Raw genomic sequence first — 25,224 nt, forward strand, 5'->3', positions numbered from 1 at the left:
TTTTAAGAAAATGGTTCTTCAAACATTCATTCCCAAACTGGGTGCGCTTTGTGTGTGTGTGTGTGTTTTTGTTTGTTTGTTTTTTGTATTATTCTTTAGAGAAAGAAGTTGGCCACCACTGTACCCCTGAGGGGAGTCTCACAGACGGAACCACTGAGGCAACTGGTTACTTGTGCAGGATCCCTTTGGCAAATGAAGATCAAAGTCAAAAAGAAAAAAACAAATTCACTTTATTTTAAAGACAATGATTGGCATACAGAAGGTATGCACTAGCATAAAATAAACTTTCATGTAAAGCATTAAAATCCATTATAAATTAACTTATTAAATAGGTATTTGGTATATGTGATGGTTTTTATTAGATATTACTCTTATTTATTGCCAACCCCCTCCCCCAAAGTCAAAACAAATCAGAAAAAAAATCTCTTAGCTCCGATGTACACTAAATAATTTATCTTCCCAAAATGTGTATGTGTTCTGAGATGTGACACATGATACAGTTCCGTTGGTCATTCTCCATCAATCATAATATGACAGGACACAAGAGGCTAAAAATGGCTCATCATAATTTATTTTATGTTAAAATGTACAGCTTTTTTTTATTTTTCGTGGGTTTTTTGTTTTTGTTTGAAGTGACTGACTAAAAAGAGAACAGATAAATCCAAGAGTGTTGCTGCTGCTATTTTATACAAGGGGTTGCGCCTCTCCTGCTTGGCCCTTACAGTCACCTGTACAGGTACAAAGACTACAAAAAAAGGAAGCGATATAAACAGACACAAATAACTTTTTTGCTTTTTTTTTTTTACATGCGGTTTGTAAGCTTAGTTCGAGCTATTCACAGGCTACTTCTCTATTTTTCCTTAAAAAATAACTCCAATATTTTATAAAGATAGAAAAATCTACAGATGGAATGAAAATGTAAAGTTAGAGGCATTTCCATAAAATAGCAACTTTACACCAAATTCACTATTTTTTTTTTTTTAAATCCTGCCAAGTATTTGGACATATATGAAATGTTTCAAAACCTGACAGATAAACACTGAGATATGCTTCATTCAATAAACAGAAGTCTGCATTTTATAAAACAGAAAGCTGCCTTCTTCCCCCCCTCCCCCCCCAAAGAAATCTGTCACCAAAATGGAAAAGGGTCTCAACTTTACACCAAACATTTAGCAATAAACCCCTTTTGGACTAACCAAATGGTAATAGCTTTTATAGCTCTTTACAGTTTTATAATTAACAAAAATATAGTTTTTGTTTGTTTGTTTGTTTTTAAAACCCTCAAATTAGGGCACCCTAATCAAGGCAAAAAACTTAAGAAATGGCTTACCGTTAGCACAACACTTGTACAGTACTACAAAATGCACTGTCACTGACAAGGACCGTAGCGGCATGCGGAAGTGTCACCTTGAACAAAATATACAAGAACGGAAATGCTAAAGGCATTTACACGGAGTGGACAGGGGAGGAGAGGGAGCGCGGGATCCGCGGTAAAACATACGTCGGGAGTGCGGGGCTCGATATCCACACGGTTTGACGGAGGCAGGCACGGCCCGTGGCTGCCTCCGGCGCAGTCCAGAGAGAGGCCTTCCTCTGCAGAGAACTTCGTATAAAAGGAACGGAAACAGGTACCGAAAAAGAAAAAGGAAAAAAAAAAAGAAAAAAAAAAAGAAAAACAACTTGTATAAGGCTTTCTGCTGCATACAGCTTTTTTTTTTTTTTTTTTTTTTTAAATACATGGTGCCAACAAATATTTTTGCATTCACACCAATGTTGCTGGTTTTGAAATCGTACTCTTCGAAGGTATTTGTGCAGATCCGTCCGATCGTGACGCCCGGGGGGCGCGGGTGTCTGTGGCTGCCCGTGTCGCCTACCTTCTCATGTAGGACCCATTGAGAGACTGCTTGGACATGCCCGTGTTCATGTAGCCGTGGTGCCCGGGCGCCGTGTACATCATGTTGCCGTGGGGCGGGGTCTGCATGGGCTGCTGGGCGTATGGCTGGGTCCCCATCATGCCCATCTGCATCTGCATCGGGTACTGGGGCGTCTGGTTCATGTAGCCGTGGTTGCCGTGGTAGCCGCTGTTCATCATCGGCTGGGACATGCTGTACCCGTTCATGGCGTTGAGCGTGTTCATGTTCATGTTCACGGAGTTGACGTTGTAGGCGGGGGCCGGCATCAGGTTCACGCTCATGTTCATGCCGCGCTGCATGGCCAGGGTCCGCGCGGGGCCCTGCATGGCCACGCTCTGCGAGCGCCCGTAGATCTGCGGCTGGTGGGTGGCCGCGGCGGCGGCCGCAGCGGCCGGGGACAGGGACGCCGATTTGGTTCTCATGGAGACGTGGCCCTTGCTGGCGATCTGGGTCTGCAGTCTTTGGCTGTGGGAGATGCCGATGTTGGACGCAGCAGCCATGTTCCGCTGCAGCAGGGGCGGCGGCAGGTTCATCGGAGGAGGGGTCAGGTTGGGGGGCGGGGTCATGGTGGCTTGTGCTTGGGGTCCCCCGGCGACGGAGTGCGGAGACTGGGAGAGCTGGACGAGCCCTGTGTTGCTGAGCGGAGCGGACAGAGAGGCACTGTTTGCATAGGAAGTCACAGCAGCGGAGTGGCTGTAAGGCAATGAATGGTCGATGAGGGTGTTGGTTAACTGCTGCAGTTTGGCGAGGCTGAAGGTGGCGGACGGCTGCGGGTAGTGCCCGGCCCCGAAATCGCTCTGGCCCATCCGCTCGTACAGGCCGAGGTTGGCGTTGCCGGCCTCGGGGATGTCGGCCAGCTGCATGGGCGGGCTGAAGTTGGCGGCCATGCTGCACGGGGCCAGCTGCTGGCTGCCGCTAGGGGGCCGCTCCACCACGCAGCCCTGCGGGGACTTGACGCTGCAGGTGGGGGGCGAGCTGATGCCGGGCTGCTGCTGCAGCAGGCTGCAGCTCCCGCTCATGCTGGACATCTGCTGGGTGACGGCGCAGCTGCTCTGCGTCAGGTTGCTGGAGGTCAGGCTGCTGTAGGAGCAGCTGTTCTGCGAGGAGCCGTTGCCGCAGATGCTGCCGCCCATGGTGGAGTCGTAGCTGCTCGGGTTCTCGTAGTTCTCCGTGGTGCTCTCGATGCTGCCCAGGTCGCTGAACCCACTGTCCACGACCTGCTGCGAGTGGTCGGACACCGACGGCACGTCCATCATGGGGCTGGTTTCCATGTTCTGCAGCGATGGCACTGAGATGGCGCTCTGGTCCGGGCTGATTTGGGCGTAGCTGTTCTCCAGGGCGGGGACGCTGGGGCTGCTGACGGAACGCACCGACTGGCCGGGGTGGGAATGGACGGAGGAGACGGGGCTGCTGTGGTCTGACTGCTGGCAGTCGTCCAGCGCGGCAGCGATCTGCGGGCTTTGGTCTGGGCGGGCGTAGTTCTGCAGGCTCCGGCAGGCCTCCTGGGTCTCGGCACAGTCCTGGAAGGTGTCCTCCTGCTCGCCGTTCTCCTGGGTCAGAGACTGCACGGCCTGCACGGTCTCCGAGTCGATTTCCATGGCTGCCGCGCTGGCCTCTTTGAACTCGGGATCGGCGTCGTCGTCGCTGTGCTTTTGGTCCTGTTTCTGTGGCTGCTCGTCGGGGGGCTCCTCGTCAGACTCGGGCGCCGTTTCGGGGTCCGCGGCCAGCTCCTTGGGCTCGCTGTGGCACGCAGTGGCGAGGTCCACGTCACAGTCCATTAGGGCCTCCGGGTTTGCGTGGCCGGCCTGGACACTCAGGTCTAAAAAAGCCTCCTGGCTTTCCAGCACTTCTTTGAAAGCTTCCCTGGGGCGCTCCTCCTTCTCAGCCTCCGTAGACTCCATGTGGCTGTCGTCCTCATCGTCAGCATCGTGACCCTCGTTGTGAGACGGCTCCTCCTCTTCCTCCTCCTCCTCAGGATCATCCAGACGCTCAGGGTCCTCTTTGTCCGGGCAGGCTTCTGGTTCCTCTTTTTCCTGACTTCTGGTACCACTTGGGTCTTTTTCTACATTTCCTTCTTCTTCTTCCTCCTCCTCCTCCTCCTCTTCCTCTTCCTCCTCCTCCTCCTCCTCCTCCGGTTTGATTGGATCGTCCTCCAGTGCTTCGCCTGGTGACTTATTGGGACTCACAGGGGCACACGTGTCCTCCTTTCTGTCTTCATCCCGGGGCAGCGGGGGTTCCACAGCCTCCTTGACGTCCTCCTCGATCCTGGTGGGGCTGGGGCTGCTCTTGTCCTCCAGCGCCTCCTTCTGCTCCTCCACCGTCACCTGGTCGTCCGGCTCCATGGGCGTCTCCGGAGGGGTGTACAAGTTCAGCTTGAATCCGGTCTTCCTTTCTTTGCTTGGCCGCCACTTAGAGAGGCCGCGCTTCGATCCTTTTGGCCACACTTGTTTGCACTTTAGAGGTTCAGGATTGTCTCTACTGCCTTCTTTCAAGTTATTTGCATCATCCATTTTGTCTTATCGAGGAGACAAAGGGGAGGAAGAAAAACAAAGTCTTAGAAAGCGTAACCACAAGCAACTTGAATTCATTCCTCTAAATTAAATAGCAAGCACTGCTTTCAATTTAGCATTTTAAGACTTAACGGTAAAGACGTAATCAAGACTAATATAGAATAATACTGTGGCATAAACTGAGTAAATCACCCAGGTCTGGGAAAATTATATATGCCAAACACGGACACGTACATTCCCTCTCTCAACAAAGCTGTGCTTTTTATAGGAAGCACATGGATAAAGGCAACAATAATAAACTTATTTGAGTTAACGAACAAGATATTCTCTGATGCCCGGAATTGCACAATGTACAAAATTCACTGCGACATTTACAAACTAGGAAATACAGGGGAAGGGGTTAATGCCAGCCCATGTCCACATCCTCGCTGCACTAAAGCAATGAGAGAGAAGCCTCCCTCCTCACATATCTGCCCTCAGAAAGTGAACTTTGGTTTGTGGACAATTAGTGAATTTAAATGCTCTCAGATGACATTATTTACTTTGACTTAAATGTTCTCTCTGACATAAAAATAAACTGTGTACCTCTGAAACAAATGAATAAATAACTAAACACATCTGTAATCTACTATAGGATCATCATTTTTGCATGACATAAACTATAATGCATTTAGCATAAAATTATTGAGCAGTTAAAGCACAGGTATTCCTTTTATCACTAATTCTGTCCAGACTGTATTTTGGATCAATCTGCTGCTCAAATGTGTGGTTTGAATACTAAAGTAAATAAAAAACAAACCATAATTGTCAAGTTCATTTTAGTTCAGCTGATTTTATTTTTACTGTACCTGCATGCACATGGATATAAATATGTAAGTATAGTTTTATAGATATAAGCAAACAAGAAAATATAGCAAACGAATAAATATAGATATAAAACACCCAAGTCTTAGGAAATTACAGATCATGCTGATCTTCTGGTCGATGAAAAGAAAAAACTTTACAAAGAGAAATTGCGTCATTAGGAGAACAAACTTGGGAGAACTTATCTTAGGGAACAAAAATAAGATCCAATAACCAACGTGGAACGGAGATCCCTTTTGCCCGAAGGGAGTGACTTCTAATCCAATCAGTGCAGAGCAGGGTGAACTTTCAGATCATTTATATATCGTATTTTCCGACGTATAAGATGACCCCCTAATTTTACAGTTAAAACATAGGTTTGAGCCTATATTCGCTGTATAAGACTACCCCCCACTTCAAAGAAAAGACTTACTTTGCAGTCAAAATCTGCAGGTAATTTTTGTGCAATTTTGGTCTTTTGCCCCCAATTTTCGGTTGACTTTTTTTCGTTTCAAAAGTCGTCTTATACGCCGGAAAATACGGTAATAAAAAAGTTACACATAAACTTACCTGCAAGCACTACATTCAAATTGGCTAGCCGAAGAGAACACATATGTGATGTGGACAGATCCTTCGGAAGCTCAAAGTACAATACCTAGTTAACGGACGTCTCAAGATGTTCAAATGGTTCCACTTCTATCCACACGGGCAGCTGAGCGCTACGCCAGAGCCCCGGTTTCTACGTTCTTATCCCACGTGATACCGGACCTACCGGCTTTTATGGGAAGACCTCTCTACATCAGAAGATGAGTTTTCTCCTAATTATTTTCTAGGAAAGAAGCTTCTGAAGGCAAGTGACAAGGCCACTTAACATGTCTAAGGCAAACCGCACCAAGTGGGGAATGAAGTCAGTGTCCATTCATCTACCAGCTCTTTTTTTTTTTTTTAATATATTTTATTGATTTTTGTACAGAGAGGAAGGGAGAGAGATAGAGAGTTAGAAACATCGATGAGAGAGAGTCATCGATCAGCTGCCTCTTGCACACCCTCCACTGGGGACATGCCCGCAACCAAGGCACATGCCCTTGACTGGAATCGAACCCGGGACCTTTCAGTCCCCAAGCCGGGGCTCTATCCATTGAGCCAAACCGGTTTCGGCCATCTACCAGCTCTTCAGAAGACAAATGACAACTGGCAATAGGCTCAACTTCCACACAAAAATGATCAGTGGTTGCAGCGTGCTTCTGCCTCTGCTGCTGTTTACATGCTTGTTAGTTTAAAAAACGAAAGAGCAAGGCTTGGTTTCTCTATACCCAGAGTACGATGCCATTCTCTCAGCAAAATACTGTATCCCGTTAGTTAAGAAAGTCAAGACGATGCTTGGTCATATTTTCAAAAGCTAGAGTGACAGCCTGTGGTGCCAGGGCCATGAGATGCCTGTTCGCTGGATGGGAGTGAGCTTTTGAAAATAGACATTTCAGCAGTAGAGAGGCAGCTTGTCCCTCATTGCCCAGCTGGGACCCACAGGCGGGGAGTGGTTGCTTTTAAACAGGACATTGCTTTCAGGGTGCCTTTTTTTTTTTTTTTTAAGAGGATGGGGCAGAATGGCCCTGGCAGCAGCAATTGTAAAACAGTAATTTAAAAGGAAAGACAGTTTCCTGATTTCAACATTATCCTGTCTTATCAAAGCTACTAGTGATGGTGTAAGTTTAGCTGATTCTTGATAATATAAGACACCACTGATTATAAAATGCATTATCAATCTAATATTTTTTCCAGGAAAAAAGAAAGCTACTGAGTTCAGCGCTCACACTGATAATAATATATGTACTGATTTCAGAAGTATTAAATGTGGGGGAAAGCACATATTAGAATCAGGAAATGCAGTGTTTCTTACTGACATACTTCAAAGTTTTTGGGGACAAGTCAATTTCCGGAACGTAAGAGGAACCTGTCTACAGGAATGCTGGGCCTTAGAAGTTGTTTAACATAAAACCCAATTCCAGGAGGAAGAGCCGGAACCTTTCATGAAGGAGAACGGACAGGTGAGCAGGTACTTCCAGGGGGTCCAAACGCCCTCAGGGATGCCTTGGGGCAGGACCCCAGGCGCCTGCTGTTTGGCAGGAATGGACAGAGGGTGGCAAGGGCAAGCTTTTTATAATCCCTCCACTTACTTCTGAAAGGGTCAGCACTCTTAAAGCAATGATTGTCTCTTCCGCCCCCTTCCTCTGCCTGCCTCTTCTTGCCAGGCGGATGCTGGAAGGCCTTCCTCAGGCCCGGCCTCCCGCCGTCCTCCTCCGCGTCCACCTCGCAGGTAGGCTCCAGCTGCGGCATCGGCCTCTCCTCGTCCGAGTTGTCAAAGGGCTCATTCAGCACTTCCGTCGTCTCGGAAATGGTCTCAGTTGTTACACTGCTGTTGATCCTCCTGCGTTTACGACCCCTTTTCTTCTTTAGCACAAAAGGCCTCTGAAATGAATTCCAAACAGAATACACAGAGCTCATGAGAAATTAAACGGTGGAGTCGATAGGCAGCAAACACGCGAGTCTGAGACTCGCACACATAAAGGCTTCTGTGCTGCCTTTGTAGTTAACCTTCCATTTGATGTTTAACATCCCTCTCGGGCTCTCGACTACACAGGCAAGTGTTTTCCAAATAAAACAGTTGTTTACTCAAGCAGATGCTTTGAGGAGAGAACATCCTAGAAGCTTAACTGTAGATTTTAAAAGCTCCAGTTTGCTTTTCTAGCGTATATCTTCCAACGGTGCCTGCTGGCTGCACCATCCTGTACATCACAGCTCTGAAGGCGTCACAGACACCGATTTTCTATAAACGTCGCAATAATGAACTAGTCACGGGGTCACTCAGTGAATACTTGACAACTGCTCAGGGACCAACTACGCTCGAAGCACCTTAGGAAATACGATTGCTCACAGACTAGCCTTTGTCCCCATTTTATAACTTCAGGAACAACGAAAAGGGTGCTTAAAGAGAGGACTATACTGGTGATAGAGTCATTTATTGGTGGCTGCAGGGATGTCAGTGACTGATAACTTTATAAAATATTTTAATACAGAAAAATGTAAAAAAGAGACATGAGAACTGCCTTATTTATGTAAGACACAAACTTTTTTTTCTAACTGCACTACAGATCAGCACAGATGACTCCCTGTAACTGCAATCATGAAACATATTTTCGCAAGTAAAAAGAATTTAATGATACAAAACTTCAAACTAGGAATAACAAAAAAATTGGCTGCTAAAATGTAAATCTGTCAATAATGGGTCCAAAAAAATTACTGAAAGTACATTGCATGGTTCAATATGCATGGTTAGAATTCAAACTCTAGGTAACCAGTACCCAAGAATGATTGTGTCTTACATTTTTAACTCTTTGAAAGTTCACCAAAGTGCACATATAAGCCTGATAATCAAATCCTGTAATTTAACATTTATGGTTATTCATTTCCCAAGTGACCAACCCTCCCTAATCCACTACAATAGAATGTTCCATCATGAGGAGAGCCAGTAGAAAGAGCTGGCTTTCTCTGTTTGAGTCATCTTATATAATGGCAGTCCATATTGTGCCCTGAATGATTCTGGATTTTGCCGTTTTTTAAGAACAATCCTCTTTGTTTATATACATAACACACGAGGACATTTTCATTATAAGAAACCAACACACTGTGTAAGTCTGAAGTCCACTTTAAGGGATGCTTTCTCCACCACCTCCCCACGCTGCCCTTCCATGGGATGATGGCCGGTTTTGAGCTGGGAGTTACAACAGCGGGTTCTCTGACAAACAGGTTGGCCTTGGGGTGGCGTCTTAACTTGTACTGTGTTATCTCTATTGGTCTTGGCCACACTAACATTATCTGGCCCCCCTCTATGTCACAGATGGAGATTGAAGACAAAGATATCAGATCCGGGTTGAGTCTAAGGACAAAAATCGGTTTTTGACCTTCTGCCCAGGTGCATGTAGAGAAAAACCACCAGGCCACTGAGATATGAGAAGTTTCAGTAATGTGTACTTGGCCATGAATGCAAAATACCGGCGTCCAAATGAATGGCCTAAAGCAGCTTCTAAAAAGTCTGTGCCAAGAACTAGAACAAGAAATGGCACCGGGAGCGCTGGGCTGGAGTCGAGCACTCACCTGGTTCTGGCTCCATCTCTGATGCACTGTGTGACCGTGGATACATCTCCTGGCCTCCCCAAGCCTTGGCATTTTTATCAACATTTGCCGAAGGTCCTTTTCTGTTCCCTCAGCCTCACTCACTCTAGCCCCACACACCAGCAGGTGGCAGTCACCACCAGACTAGGAAGCTGGGCTGCTCCTGGCTTCCCGTCCCAGCACTAACAAACCCCAAAAAGTAAACACAATCATGACCGTAAGATGATACATGATCAGTGGGGCTGGATACAAACACACTACATCTGAAGAATGGAGAATGAAACAAATGCTAATAGAATGTTTGCGATGCCCGATTTGACTGACGCTGACTCACAGACTGAAAAATCTAAACAGACACATACATACCTTTCTCTTTATGGCAACTGACTGTGGCTTAGTTAATCTTGGAGGAGAGCTTTGAATATTTTCTTCTTCCTCTTCTTCTTCCTCCTCCTCCTCCTCCTCCTCTTCCTCCTCTTCCTCCTCCTCTTCCTCTTCCTCCTCCTCTTCTTCACTGCTCTCTCTGGACAGCTCCAGCAGCTGCCCTCGGTCCCCTGCCACTGGCCGGCTCTCCGGGGAATGCAAATATTTATTTTTCGATTGTACTTTTGCAGGTGATTGCCTACTGCTAGTTCTAGACGACAGGATCTCTTGCTCCTCCTTTTCCCAGCAGGTAGCTTGTTCCATCAACCGCTCAGCCTGAGGGGGGAGGGGGGAAGTGGCAGGCCGGTGAGAGGGAGTTAGGCAGGCAGAGCCTCTCAGGATCAAAGGCGAAGGAAGCTAAGTCATTTCTGCCCAGGACAGTCAGCCAGCCAAGCAGCATTCCAGCTGCATCATCTCAGGACTCTGACATCCGTTAGGATAGCAAATCAAAGGAGATTGGGTTTCATGGGATATTTAGCAGTATTAATGATGCAGCGAATTGATTTGAGTCCTTTATCAGTACATTACATGCTCACTGGCACGGAGCACTTAAAGCAAGTTCATAAACACAAAGAATCGATTGACACTGCAGCCTTGGAGCTCAGCACCAAATTTGATCTGATTACATGCTGTCAGTAGTGAAAAATGCTGCTTTGTGATCAATGATAAATGTTTCATTTTTCATACTCAATCCAATAAAATTATCATGTCTTACCACGCAACCTCCGTTAGATAAATTAGTGCCATATCATTTCACAAGCTCTCTCTACATAACCAAGCTTTTGACAATGATGTTAATGACTTTCTTAGTTTAAGAATGCTCCAAGATTGAAATTGCACAACTCAGGTTGACGAAGCCAGTCATTACCTCTTTCTCAGCTTCTCGCTCTTCTTCAGAGACCGCGGCGTTAGAGACTGAAATTGGGGTCCACCTCAGGCTCTCTGGATCAAGCTCGTTGGACCGGGAACAGGTTTTCAGCTTTTCCATGTGGCCCAGTATCAGCTTTTCTCTTCTAATGATAACAAATCTGTAATGTGATGAGGCAGAACAAAGTGCAATCAAAAGCTGAAGTTTCATTTCACCTTCGTGTAATGACATATGCTAGCACTAATATTACCGGGGTGAGGAAAAATCAGAAAGCACATCAAGGCAAAGGTACGCCAGACTGAAATTGGACCAGCAAAAAAGGTATCATTTCCGGTTTTCTTTGTAAAAGAAAGGTTTTAATAATACTGTTGGGGAGCCAAAACCGGTTTGGCTGAGTGGATAAAGCGTCGGCCTGCGGACTGAAAGGTCCCGGGTTCGATTCCGGTCAAGGGCATGTACCTTGGTTGCGGGCACATCCCAGTAGGGGTTGTGCAAGAGGCAGCTGATCGATGATTCTCTCTCATTGATGTTTCTATCTCTCTATCCTCTCTGTGAAAAATCAATAAAATATATATATATAAAGAAAAAGGTTAAAAAAATAATAATACTTTTGGGGAACCTTTAACAGGAATGAACCTGCCTGACTCCAGGGGTCCCTCCCGGTGTAAGATGCTTGAGGGGCCGCTGGGGGCCGCCGAAGGCGCCAGGACTCACCTGCCATCCCTCTTGTCGATCATGCGGAGGTGCTGCAGAGTGGTGGCAATGTCGTGCGGGCACATGCCCGTGGCTCTGCTGATCGCCTTGATGCTGATGTGCCTCTCGTGGTGGCGGAAGAGGTACTCCAAGATGACGCTCTTCCAGTAGGCCAGGTAGGAGAGCCGGCCCAGGTCAGAGAGCGGCTTCTCCGGAGACCCTGCTTGGCCTTCTCTTCTAGAAAGCAAATAGCCTGGGGCAGAAAAAGGCAAAGTCAACCTCACGGTGGTGTTTTCAGACACTGAAACAGGGGCCACTGGAAATAACATGAGTAACAGTGAGGTACAAACATGAGAAGTGCGCGAATACACATAGTCTATTTCCGGTGTCAGTCTTTGGTCTCCCTGAAGTTATGCTTCTGGATCTGTTACACTGACACTGTACGTCAACGCCTCCAGCAAGCCGGAGCATTCCACACACACACACTTAACAACACCGAGGCTGAAGTCATGGCTCCTGCGAAGTCTCAGCAGTCCACTCTCACACCAGCTTTAGAGTCTTTTGGAAAGTAAATGTCAGGCACTTACTCAGAAATCCCATCGAGGGACGGCCCCAAACATTAAGGGGAAGTTGTTTTCCGCAGGAAGGACCTAATGACCCTTTGACAGCTGCGTCTTAATAAAAGAGCAGGGCCTCCCTGGACCCGGGTTCTATATTGCCTGTTATGTTTAACTAGCCGGCTGATCTGAGGCTTTGTTTTAAGACTAATGAAAGAATGTCTTTTAAGTCAACTGCTACAACTCGCATGAGCCTTGCTCGCTCCGATTTCACCTCTTTCATGCAAATTAATTTATAATCCAAATCCAGAACGTTATTCCTTTGAATTAAAACAAAACAACTCTCTTAAAGCAGACCGCTTCATGTACACTCAGAAAGTCCCCGAGCGGGGTGAGCTTTTGAGTGTGCATTTCACAGCATTACTGCGAAGGTTCACTGGCAAAGGAACTTTCAAATGAGAAAAACTTTAAATCCACTTGAAGGTAATGAATGAAAGCTGGCGGCTGTCTCGGTAATTAAGAGCCACTTATGGAGGAGAGAGAAAATGCTAAAACCTAACAGTGTCTACCTTGCTCTAATTATCTGTTTCAACAGCCTCACCTTCACGAACTCGCTCCATTTAAACAAACATCAGCCACATACAGTAGGTGGCAGCAATTACAAAATCATGCCTGTCCGTAAGCCACCCAAAATCTTCAGCATTTCTCTTCTTCATCTACATTTCCAAAATGGCTGCGTTCTCAAGCATTTTCTCGATTTGGGAATTTGTTTTTGTTTTTTGTTTTTGTTTTTTTTGTTACAATGAGATCAGCTTCTGGTGCATTTTTTCCTGACTCTAAAAAATCACGGTAAGTAATGCCGAAATTACAGAACAAGAAATCCCATCTGAGCCTGGAGGGGTGTAACATGCATATAGCATTTTGCATTTTGATGGTTTTTGTCTGAATGCCGTTATAAAGAACAGGCATATATTTAACTTTAGGTTTGGCTCCAGTATTTTGACTTATTTGTCTCTTTAACACATGTTTAAGTGCAAAGAATTTGATTGCATGCAAACAAGCGCCGCACAATTTCACAGTCAGACCACCGATCACACATCCTGCGGGCTGCACACGGGCTCGGGGAGCGGCGGCGGGAATGCTAACAGAGCGGCCACTGTGCGGGGCTGGCCCGCCCCCGCCGTCCGTGCCCTGTCAGTATGGAGAAAAGCTCTCTGCTGCCAGAGTACAAAGGGGGCCCAAATCACAGCACACAGATAATTGGCACATCCGTCACCTGCCTCCTAAGTGCTCGGAACACGCTGGGAAATTTACTCAGTCAGCTGGAGGTACTCTGTACCCCTGGAGGGAGAGAACCACAGAGCCATGGATATGGAACTATCCCCCCTTTGTCCATGAGATCCCACAATTAAAAGTCCCCTGCAGTGACTGCCAAATTCCCTAGCCCCTCACTGATTCTAAGCTGAACCCCGGAGTTGGGGAGAGAAAGCACCACCCCTCCCCGGCCCTGCTCCCCCACCCCGAAGCCAGCAGAAAGATTTCTGTGTAACGCAAATGGTCACAAGGTGGTATATTCCACACAAGGAGCAACAGTACCCCGGAAGTACATGTGTTTCTTTGTTCTGTCTTCTCTTCCCACAAGCTATACTCTGGGACAAGAGGAAGCAGCCAGAACCCCCCCGAAGTAGATTTCACTCAGCTGCTCATGCTGCTACACCCTGAGCGGTACAGTGCACAGTGCAGGGCCGGGGCTGACATTGGCCTGAGGAGAGCCTTCAGGCACACACCTGCCAGCACGTGCTGCTCCCACCATGTCGAGTGGCTGTCTTGGGGACATTCCCTCGGTCACAGTCTGCAGGGTCCTGGCCCTTGGGGGCCGAGGAGGCAGCAGCCCGCCAAGCGCACGGGACTCCGAGCGAACGCCTCCATCCACACCAGCGAGAGCACCGGCAGGTTTTCAGGGGTGACAGGCACCAACGTGAGACCACCCTGTCCGACCTCACCGCGTCGCTGGTAGTCACACAGCCTTTCCTTCTCCTCTCTGGCCTCATGGAACTCTCCAGGGGCTTGCGACAGTGAAAGAAACCTGTCCCAGGAGCCATTTGTAAGCCCACAAAGTCTCCTCCCGAAGGAGAGACTCTGGGTTTAAATGGAATAGAGCTCCACAACCAGAAAGACCGAGGATACGTTTCCGACGAGGTGTGTGAAACCACTTGTAATTCACGGAGCTGTACAGCTGGGAAGAAAAAGTTGTGTCATGTCTACTCCATCTGTGCACTCGCTGATGTAATAGGTAATTTAAATTTTACCCACGACAGGCACTTCTCCTCAAAAAAGCTGTAGCTGGTGGTGGCAGGCCACCGCTTTGACCTTCACGGAATGTTTTAAAGAATTCCTTGCCATCTTTTGTTTCCTTCTACTTTTCTTGGCTTCTCAAATCATAATTACTACATAGCTAGCGCAGGGACAGAATAATTTTTGGTAAGCGTGTTTATTTACTAAGGAATTACAGACATGCGGTGGTTTGTTACAGCTCTTACATTTAACTTACCAAAAATATTCCAAAAGATTGATCTAAGAGGCAGGGGGATAAAAAGCACTTCTCTTGGAAGTGGGTATGTTATCCTGAAGCAACTGAAACCAGTACGATCCACCCCGATGAACGGACTCCCATGGTGATCTCACACCTCTCCTTCACTCAGGGCAGTTCAACCCAAAAACCTGGGCTCTCCCTGAGGGAGTTGGCTGTTCAGACTGAAAGCAAAGTGACGTCTGAAGGATAAACCGCGGTAGCTGCAGGATAATTAATCACTGGCGAAATTATTCCCTTTAAATTGTCTGTGAGCCAGAGGTGCCAGTGAGCAGCACTTACTCTGCAACCGGGAGACCTGTCATTGAAAGCCGACTGGCCTGGAAACGCCTCGCCCCCAGCAGCTCTCCGGATACCAGTGAAAGCTGGCTTCTCCTTTTGTTCCGGGGGGAAAGGGAGGTCAGTCTCCGTGGACGGACCACACGCTGAATTCAAAAGATGATCAAGGTGTTTGCACATAAAGGACAGGTAAGAACAATGGGGTGTCTGCAAAAGGCAAGCATTTCTCAGCTTTTCCACAGGGGACCCAAACTCACCGCGCCTCTGTGAAGGCTGACACACTTGGAGTAAGAATCAATTATCATGTAACTAGTTCTGACTCCTTGTGTTTGAAATGGTTATCAGAGAGAGAGAGAGAGAGAGAGAGAGAGAGAGAGAGAGAGAGAGAGGGAGAGAGAGAGGGAGAGAGAGAGAAACAGTAGTAGAGTGGTGCCTTCCCATAGACAGATCCATTAAGATAAGGAGAAACTATCCAGACAAGGTCAAGATTAGTTTTTTTGCAGACTTAAATTCCCAAATTAATTGAACTCCCAGCATATTAACTGCAAGGTTAGCCCTCCTAAAATATGAAACATTCCTTCGTTTTAAACTAGTCATATTTCAAAAATGTGGACTGGACCAGCAGTGAAATAATGTTCGTAGGCAAGGTGCGGACGCGGATAAGGATTTACCCCCACAAAGGCAGCCACCCCCGTAGCCTCGGGCACCTTCATCTCCTACCATCTGGAACAGACCAGATGAACCTCCTCAAATACAAAAGTGTAAACTTTGGCAAGCGACTCCCAACTCCCATCTGTCTGAATTGTGTGTTTGGGCTAACTAGCTGTTTTTAGGAGGAAGATAATCTTCAAGGATTACACACCTTTCATCAGACACCTGTTTAGCTCAGCAAACCCCGCTGAAAGGTTCGTATCGGTAGACAGCACTGGATTTGCAAGCCTGGGAACTGACACCAAGCCAGGGATTTATGGCAGCTCTTGACCAGAGGAAATCCAATAGCTCTAACCATGTATCTCGTGATTGGGGATGGAAATTCACTGGCCTGCACTCATCTGTTACTAGTATCTGGCTCTGTGACCAAGTGGATGAATGGCATGTCATCAGCGTAAATAGTGATAAATGAACTCCACGGGCAATTTACGTCTCCTTGCTGAAGTTTTGTGGTGGTTTTGCAATTGGTTTAAAAAGGAAGCCGAACCTTAGCTTTTCCATTGTTTTTCTTCTTTAAAAAAAAAAAAAAAAAAAAAAAAGTTTTACTGATTTTAGGAGGGGAGGATGAGGGAGAGAGAGAAACATCAATGGGCTGCCTTCTGCACACCCCCTACCAGGCATCGGCCTGACCAGAAATTTCTTTAATATCTGGCTTAACAGAAAACATTTTCACATCTGCTTTGGTACTCAGTCTGTTGTGATATCACAGGTCATGAAATTTCCTGAAAACTCCACTGCACACTCATGAGAGGATGAGAATGGAAAGGACAAAGAGCAAGTGTCCCAGTATTACTTTGAAAATAGTTGTGACTTTGCAGACTCCCTGAAAGAGCCCTGGGGATGCCCACGGGCCCCTGGAATATACTCTGAGATTATCTGCATTAAATAAAACATGAGGATAATTTTTAAAAGTTGGATAACAAGGCCAAGGGTATTAAAAACAATATGGCATTTACTGAATCGAGTATGGCAGATCAGAGGCGCTATGTAAGTTGGTTAAGAGCAGGGTTCCAGGGCTGGTCTGCTTGGAAAGGAATCCAGGGTCCACCATGGGCCATATGTACGACCTCAGGCAAGTTCTTCAATCTCTCTGTGCTTTAGATCCCTCATCCATGACATATGGAGAATAAGCATACCTATCTCTTAGGGTTGTTGTAGTAAATGAGTCAGTACAGAGCGTGAACAGTGCTTTGTATAAGTGTATATATAGAGTTTCTATAATATGCAAAGCATTGTTCAAGCTCTGTCTTGATTTATTTAATACAACAACCCTAAGAGATAGGTATTGAATAATGAAATCTCAAGGTGATCATTTGGGTGACTCGGTATCTTTTATAAAAGTATGGGGAAGAAATAAAACTTGGACAGAAGAAAAGAGCAGACGCTCTGCAGAGTTGGGTTGAAAAGAGCTACCTTGCTTTTCTTACTTTTGCCTGAGGCACCTGAAAACCACTCCACTCACTCCACTGCCTCAGACAGTTCTCTTCATCCCCCAGCCCCCAGCTAACCACCCAAGTATAAATTTAATTAAAGAAAGAAGCCATGAAAAACATTCATACGTATATAGTGCCTCAGGAACGATCTCAACAAACTGGCGACAAAGTTCCCAGCAAGCTCAGTTCTGTGCCCCACAAAATCCCTTTGGTCCTTAAGTCCTTAACTTCAAGGACTATCCTCGGGGAAACGGCAAGCCCGACAAACCACAATAACAATGCCTGCTTGAGGGCTTCGGCAGAACCAGAGACAGTCCCAGGACAGAGGAAACAAAGACCCAAATGTTCTAGAAGACCCAAATGTGTAAGGCCCGCGCCAGTCAAACCAGAGAGTGGAGACAGCGGTCATCGGGGAGGAAGGCTGGCTGCCTGGATCACATACTGTCTGTTCCTCTAAGCCTCCTTTTTCACTCTCCAGATCTCCCTTTCCAAAGATCCCATGGGCTCCTGGCTCCAGGGCTGAGCTCTTCCTCAATTATGTGCAGGGGCCACTGGTCTTTCTGACTGAATTTCCACTCCTCCATCCCCCACCCTCACCCCTAAGTCCTCTCTGCAGAGGGATGGTATTCTTTTACCTCCCACAGGACGAATAGCAGGGCATGACTCCCCTGATACCGTCACACACACACACACACACACACACACACACACACAGGCCTACGTACCACACGGCATTTACCAGATAAATTCATGATTCTGTGAATGAGTATGGCCTCCCATGAAGGGGATGGTCATGCTGTGGATCAGTCACCCACAATAAAGGTAGGTGCTCGTATGAACTCATAACAATGAATTCACAAACAGGGCCTCCAGTGGCAGTGAAGAGCTCCCCCACTTGGTGGCAAACTTGTGCTGAGGAGAGCGAACATCTGTATATGATCTCCTCCTGAGCTGGCAGTGACCTGGGCCAGAGACAGACCCCTGTGAGATACCATAGGCCAAAGGTAAATCAACGGCATTTTTATAATTATAATGAACTGAGGAGAATGCCTCTTTATTTCTCCTTTTTTTTTTTTTTTTTTCCCTATCCTCTACTCAAGCCCTGGCTGCACATTCACATCAGTTAGGGGCCTTTAAAAACTGTGGATGTCTGTATCCCACCCACTCTCAGCTCTTGCCTATCTCAGGCCAGTTTGGGCCCAGATGTATTATGGGTTATATCAAGCAAAGGGTCTTGGGGACTATACCTTGGCCAGAAGGTTAAGTGGCGGTGCAACCCCAATCCCACTTCTCCATTTTTGCCACCCCAAAGGGCTGTGGGAGTAGCAGGGATGCTCATGAGAGATGCAGGTAGAAGGCGAGTCCCGGGGGGAAATGGAGATGTCTAAGAGTTGAAGCTGGGGAAGAGGTGGTCACTCAGAAAACATCTCTATAATAGACATCATAGAGGTTTATTTAAACATTTAGTGAGGGAATATTTGTTCATGTGTGGCGTGTCACCACACCAGCCAAGCCCTGGTCTGTTGTACTAGAGGAATAGCTTTTTTCTTTCTGTGACGATGACTACGTATAAAATGGGTTTGGTCTGTCAGTTTTCTTGTTAGAAGAATGAGGCATCTCTGACAAGGATAAAAGGGTTGTGGAATGAGAAATGTTATACTTTGTCAATAGCATTTATCCCCAAACTAAAATCATTTGGGGAAGGCAAGAATTTTAAAAAGTACTTCCTTACATATTCTTGCAAAGTAACCGCAATTCTTCATGAAGCCCATGGTCTCGTACAAACCTAAGCCAAGCTCTGATTCACTCAGAGGGGCTCCTATTTGGGTAAGGGGTGGTAAAACATCACCACCAAGGCCTTGGAAGTGATAGAAGTTAGAAAAGCATGTCAAAACAATGCCCTCTGCTTTTACCTTTTTCTGATTTTCCACAATTCAAGCCACTTTTAAATTCTGGAAAGCTTTAGGAAAAATAAAATTTACCAAAAAAAATTTTTAAGATGAAGTATTATGGCATTTTACAATTATTCTCTCTCTTACAAATATTGAAGATCCCGTCTGAAACACTATTTCAGAAACTAATTTAATTTTCCCAAGTGGAAACCTGGATAAAATTTCATATTTAAGTTACAGAATCCTGGTAATAAGAATTTACCATTAAAAAGTTACAAGAGTTCAAACACTGCATTAAACACATACACACTTCAAATAAAGCATCTGCTCCAAGCAATTAACTGTGTGCTCTTACAACGTTTCACCTGGAAGGAAAGCTATTCTATTGTTGAAACATTGCAACCAACCTTTTCCTTAAATGAACTACTAAAAGCAAACACTGGAGTTTCTCTCGCTCACTTTTATAGGTCTGAGGTTCTGTGGGGGCAACTGAGACAGTCCATGCTACACCCAGAGCGGGAGTGTGGCCGACAGCGTGGACACTGCCTCAGAACCAAACTTAGGGGGACTGGACGTTTCCTCTCCCACACCCCCTCCCAAAATCCCGTGTGTGTGTGTGTGTGTGTGTGTGTGTGTGTGTGTGTGTGTATGTGTACACCAGCTATCATTTTCATAAACAGGACAAAGTACGCTGTAATTCCAATTCTGGGTGATGAGCTTTCACGTGGCAAGGCTGAAGACAGAAAAAGGGAGAAATAGAAATCTAAGATTTTTCTTTGTTTTCAAAGTACATTTTAAAAGGAAATTTGTCAGTGTTTGACATAACATTCTGAAATCAAAGAACAGCCCCATCACCCAATCTGATTGACCAACTAATGTTGAAAATAGAAGGTAGAGAAACTACCTCTAGCCAAAACTGGTTTGGCTCAGTGGGTAGAGCATCGGCCTGCGGACTGAAAGGTCCCAGGTTCGATTCCGGTCAAGGGCATGTACCTTGGTTGTGGGCACATCCCAATTAGGGAGTGTGCAAGAGGCAGCTGATTGATGTTTCTCTCTGATTGATGTTTCTAACTCTCTATCCCTCTCTCTTCCTCTCTGAAAAAAATCAATAAAATATATATTTTAAAAAAAGAAAGAAAAGAAACTACCTCTAGTTGTCCTCGGGTCATCTAGACAAACAGTCCTATTCCACTTATCCGCAGAAATAGAAAACTTCTCTTCTCACTTATTTTTTATTTACCTCCCATAAGCTTCCAAGCAGGATTTGAGGCAAAAAGCCTCTGGCAGTAAACGGTGCTGTCCCCGCAGGGCTGCCGGCGAGCCCACTTTGACAGACGGCAGCACGCGCCAGGCTGGGTGAAATGAGGCGTTCAGGGCAGTGACTAGCTACCTACGTGTAAGCACGTAGCCTTTAATCCTGCAGGAACCTTAAGGTCCAAATTGGCTGCAGTTAGATGTTAGCTGTTGGGAAAATTAAATCACACAAAGGATCACCACTAGCAGTATCAGGAGATACCAATGACCTCCCTTTCCGTTAGTGGTGATGCTGTACCTTTCTCAAAGTCCGTTGTTTGGATAGGTTCCCCACGACTGGCAGTATTTGGAGTGGAGACTTCAGTAATAAAATATTAATATTGGTACAGCTTTTTTCACCACAGACTAACATCCCCGTGAGCCTTCTTACTGTGTGGTCGCTGTTAGTCAAAGAATCTGCATTCAACTTTCAAAGGGTTGCAATGGTTTAGTAACGTGTTCCACAGCTGAGTGCCTACCCTGTTGTAGGCACTTTTCTAGTTAGGTTGTATATATAAACGCTCTATTTTCCAAATTTAATAAGAAAAAAAGCTCCAGGAGTTTAATTTGTTAACTAGTATGCAACTGCTAAACACAAGAACCACAAACTACGTAAATAACAGGAACTCAAATAGACATGTTAACAGCTAAAGTTCATTTTTTAAGAATCAATTCAATATGCTCCATGCAAGCAATCAATCACACTGCAATCATCATTTACAAATCAAAGTACAACGCAGATACTCATGGGGGCACATACCACTCGGTGGAAGTGTGTGATTATGGATGAGCAGATTGAAACTGTAAATTATGTAACTGTCTCTTGTAATTACCCTGCTTGAGAACCAAAAGAAACTTCCTGTGTAATTTTGCAAGAGAATGGAGGATGAGATACAGAATCGCCTTTGAGTTGGTCCTAAACCTTCAACAACTATTTAATTATGTGTGATGAGGTCAAAGAAAGGTGATGCCTAATTTATGAAAAGTTGGCAGGGGGCTATTTCAAAGTAATCCTCTGAAAAGCTCTGAAGTATTAACAAAAACTGATGAGTCTTCTTATTTGTCAAGAATGATTTACCTAAATTATTTGGTAAAACAAACAACATTTAAAACAAATTCGCAGGCGTCATTCACTTTATTTCCTCTCTAGAAACATTCATTTATGGCCTGCAAGTTTTTAACTAGATGCAGTGGAAAAGCTGTGGGGGCAGAAGCTGTCAGAGGCTTCCAATGCATCTTTGGCTTTGGTAGGGGGAAAATCTCATTAAGTTCTTTAAATTATGGGGAAAAGCTTCAGAGCTGGGCAAACCACAGGGTAGGACTTCTAATCTATGAACAGAGGATCACCTTAAGCAGAAGGAAGCCTATTTTGCAATAAACAACCAGCAGAATCTCAGTTCAGCATATTCCAAGACACTACACTTTTTCTTTCCCTTTCTTAAAATCTTACTTCTAACATCTTTTCTGTAAGTATTGTTTTTAGTGCCTAATGATCTATTTCAAATATTAGAACTGAATATTCACCATTCTAGGAAGAAGGAAGGGCAATTTCCTAACCTTATAGTATCTGCCAGTTTTGCTTTCTCTCAGGAAAAAAGGAAGGAAGGAAGGAAGGAAGGAAGGAAGGAAGGAAGGAAGGAAGGAAGGAAGGAAGGAAGGAAGGAAGGAAGGAAGGATGGAAGGAAGGAAGGAAGGAAGGAAGGAAGGAAGGAAGGAAGGAAGGAAGGAAGGATGGAAGGAAGGAAGGAAGGAAGGAAGGAAGGAAGGAAGGAAGGAAGGAAAGAGAAAAATAAGAAAAGTGCCAATATTGCAGCATTTTGTCTTTATCTCTTTGGCTTCTGTCCCATATTTCCTCTTCAGTCCACCTCTATTCTGCATGAACAATCCTTGTTTGAATTCTCTATTTTACTGCCATTCTGTCAACATATAACCCTTCCAATATGTTCCTCTAGGTTTAGGAGTGGACACAGAATTTGCAGGAATGCTATCCTCTAATGGAGTAGACTCCACACTTGAAAGGACATGATTCTATTAAGTTTCAGTACATTTCCTTCACATAGAATTGGTTCTGCAAAGTCTGACCTGGAGTTGGTGCCAGTATATCAAATATCCCTTTACTCACATTTGATCTTAAAGCAGGTGTCTGAAGGAGTTAGGGTGTGTTTGTAAACCACAAAGACAAGAGCTCTTTAAAGAGTTCTGAGAGGGGTGTGGAGACCAAAGCACTCAGGTGCAACTGGGGTCCCCACGAAGCCCTCTGTGGTTGCTCTGTTCATCCCCAACAACAGCCAATAGGTTTATGTAGCTCCTCTCCCTCCCATCCCTGTCCTGATGGCACTGAGGTGGGATCTTCCAGCCCAGATGTGAGGTCAGCGTGTAGATATTTGGGGGAAGGGGCAGAGGAAAAAGCCATCTTTTGCGTATGAAAAAGATCCCTAACTTTCCCCCGTTTCTGGTGAAAGGGTATAGGGAGAATTTACATTCCTTTTCTGCTGGCTGTATGGCTCAGTAGTTGAGCATCGACCCATGAACCAGGAAATCATGGCTTGATTCCCAGGCAAGATACATGCTGGGGTTTTGGGCTCCATCCTCAGTAGGGTGTGTGCAGAAGGCAGTCAATCCACTGCCTTCTCTCTCCTCATTCATGTTTCTCTCTCTAGGCTCTCCCTTCCTCTCTGAATCAATAAAAATAATTTTAAACAACAAAACAGTCCTTTCTTTACCTGCATGCTTTCACAGAAAGATTCCTCATCCCAGAACCCATAAATACATTACCTTCTGTAGGAAAAGAAACTTTGCAGATGTGGTTAGGGACTCTGTGATGGCGAGGTTATCCTGGAAGACCCAAGTGGGCCCAAAGCAATCACAAGCAGAATTACAAGACGGTGCTGTTTTAATTCTATCATTTTGATTTCATTTGTTAGTCGGGATACATTTATTTTAAAAAGCCCCCCTCATTGATTATCTGATTATCTGATATCGTGGTACAATCCATACAGGAAAGGCAGCCTAAATGGTTCATTTACCATTTCCAGGGTAATGAATTGGTTCCCATCATCCCATAAATTTGTCTTTAAATATCATTATGAATATGTGAGTTTAAACCTTTGATGTTTCAATCAATTGTAATTCTTATCTAATTATTATGTTTATTGTCCAGTGGGAGCCTCTTCCAGTGGAATCCTGCATCCTTTTGACAAGACCCTAATCATTTTTGCCTCTTTGCTACCCAGTATGAAAAGAAATGTACTTTTTTACTGAACAAATTTGCATCTTCATTTTAAATGATAATTCAATTCCCGCCCCCCAAAGGGCATATGCAAATATATTGTGTAAAGATTGAGGTCTACCTGTATTCATTTTCTCAGGATTTCAGCTACACTTTTTCTACTATTTTCTACTGTACACAACTACTGTATTAATTAAGAGCAGAATGAAGTGATCACTGCCCAGCCTCCCTGCCCTAGAACACAGTCCCGGTTCAGACCACCATCGCATCTTGCCTGAATACTGCAATAGCATTACAATTGGTTTACTAGCTCCAGTCTTACATACCCTCTACATAAATGTCCCCATAAACGTGACGCTCTGGGACCTGCATTCCCCAGTCTGCTGGGATACAAACTGCATAATCTCCTTGTGTCTCAAGTTTCTATGCCTCCGATGCTTATTATGAGAGTTAAGTGAATTACTCCATAAAAACCACTTTAGAATAGTACTTGGCACTTAGTAAGCGCACAATAAAAATTGACCTGCTATTATTTTCCACCCTCCACCCCCAAAATACTTTCTACTGTATAATCACACTGCATTTTTTTTTCAATATGAACAAATGGGTTACATGCATAACTGAATTGCCTTTAATCCGCTCAACTGTCTTAAGTATTTTATAAACATTAATTTAAAACAATTTTATTGAAAAAGGAGCTTCTATATGATGTTATCCTGAGCAACATTCAATATAAACAATTACAAAACAGAGGTTTCTATGTTGGTAAACATGAAAGTGTAGCACTAATAGTAGAAGAAAAAAGTATGTTAACCATAAAGATGTGGGAAGGAAAAGAGTCCGATTCCTAACTAGTATTTTCCTGACGTAATTCTAAACAAACGGAAGAAAATCTTTTGCTTTACCCAAACAAAATATTTTTAAAAACCTTACAACTAGCTGAAATTATGTGTTCAGAAATGCCATCATGAGAGGAAGCTTTTATCTTAGAATATCCTACTTCAAACATAATATGTCTACAATAAGTTGGAAATGGGTTGAAGGGGAATAGTTCCTAAACCAGGTATTGCACTAATTCCACCAATCAGAGCAAACCTTCCTCGCTCTTGTTCTGATAATGGAAAGATGCTTTCCTACCCAGGGAAATGGGAGAGGCGGGAGCACTCCCCCCTCGGCACTGGCAGAGCCCCGTGTGTCCTGCTCAGGCAGCCTCGTCCGGCTGCAAGGATCCTCCGTGTGTGACTGTCCACTACGCTGTGGGCAAGGACTGGACCGTTTATCCTTATGGTCTCATCCCCTATGCTGACCCTGGCACAGTCTGCGTTTACCGAAGGAAGGGGCAAAGGAATAAATAAGTGAAAAAATGAAGACAGATGAGATCTGGCAGCTGGCACCAATTTACCACAAGCTGGTTGGGATGAACCTGGTAGGTGTTGACAGTGATACAGACAAGAGGACTGACTAGATTTGGGTACACCCACTACATGCCTGGCACCATGCTCAGGGCTTGGAATTCAGCAGTGAACACCTAGCCCTCATGATGGCATTGCTAAGGCTCCATTTAATGTTGAAGATTAGTTTTTTTCAGATTAATTGCATGAATGAAATGTGCCCAGTAGTGGGTTTAAAAATGGCTCATTGCAAATTCTGTTCAGTGTTAGAAATCCAAGCAGACAGAAAGTTTGTGTGTTTGTGTGTTTGTGTGTGTGTGTGTGTGTGTGTGTGTGTGTGTGGTGGTGGTGGTGGTACACTTGAATACCAAAATGTGAAAAAATTCTGAGCTATGCAAGGCAGAACGGTAGTAGCAGACTGTACAATCA

The 25,224-nt window shown here is 45.1% G+C and overlaps 1 protein-coding gene across 11 annotated transcripts in view; it reads right to left on the bottom strand.

Annotated features, from left to right (window-relative positions):
• Positions 1-549: 549 nt before the first annotated feature.
• KAT6B (lysine acetyltransferase 6B) overlaps positions 550-25,224 on the bottom strand; it is a 173,464-nt gene continuing 148,789 nt past the window's right edge. For all 11 annotated transcript variants that reach the window (XM_036438178.2, XM_036438176.2, XM_036438172.2 and 8 more), the window contains 5 exons: positions 11,442-11,673; positions 10,728-10,887; positions 9,803-10,135; positions 7,441-7,732; positions 550-4,428 (listed from right to left, as the gene is read on the bottom strand). In XM_036438178.2, coding sequence (XP_036294071.1) covers positions 1,871-4,428; positions 7,441-7,732; positions 9,803-10,135; positions 10,728-10,887; positions 11,442-11,673 — 3,575 coding nt within the window. In that variant the 3' untranslated portion in view covers positions 550-1,870. The remainder of the gene's footprint in view (positions 4,429-7,440; positions 7,733-9,802; positions 10,136-10,727; positions 10,888-11,441; positions 11,674-25,224) is intronic.

This window comes from Pipistrellus kuhlii, unplaced genomic scaffold (assembly GCF_014108245.1).
Source record: "Pipistrellus kuhlii isolate mPipKuh1 unplaced genomic scaffold, mPipKuh1.p scaffold_m20_p_15, whole genome shotgun sequence".
Taxonomy (NCBI): Eukaryota; Metazoa; Chordata; class Mammalia; order Chiroptera; family Vespertilionidae; genus Pipistrellus; species Pipistrellus kuhlii.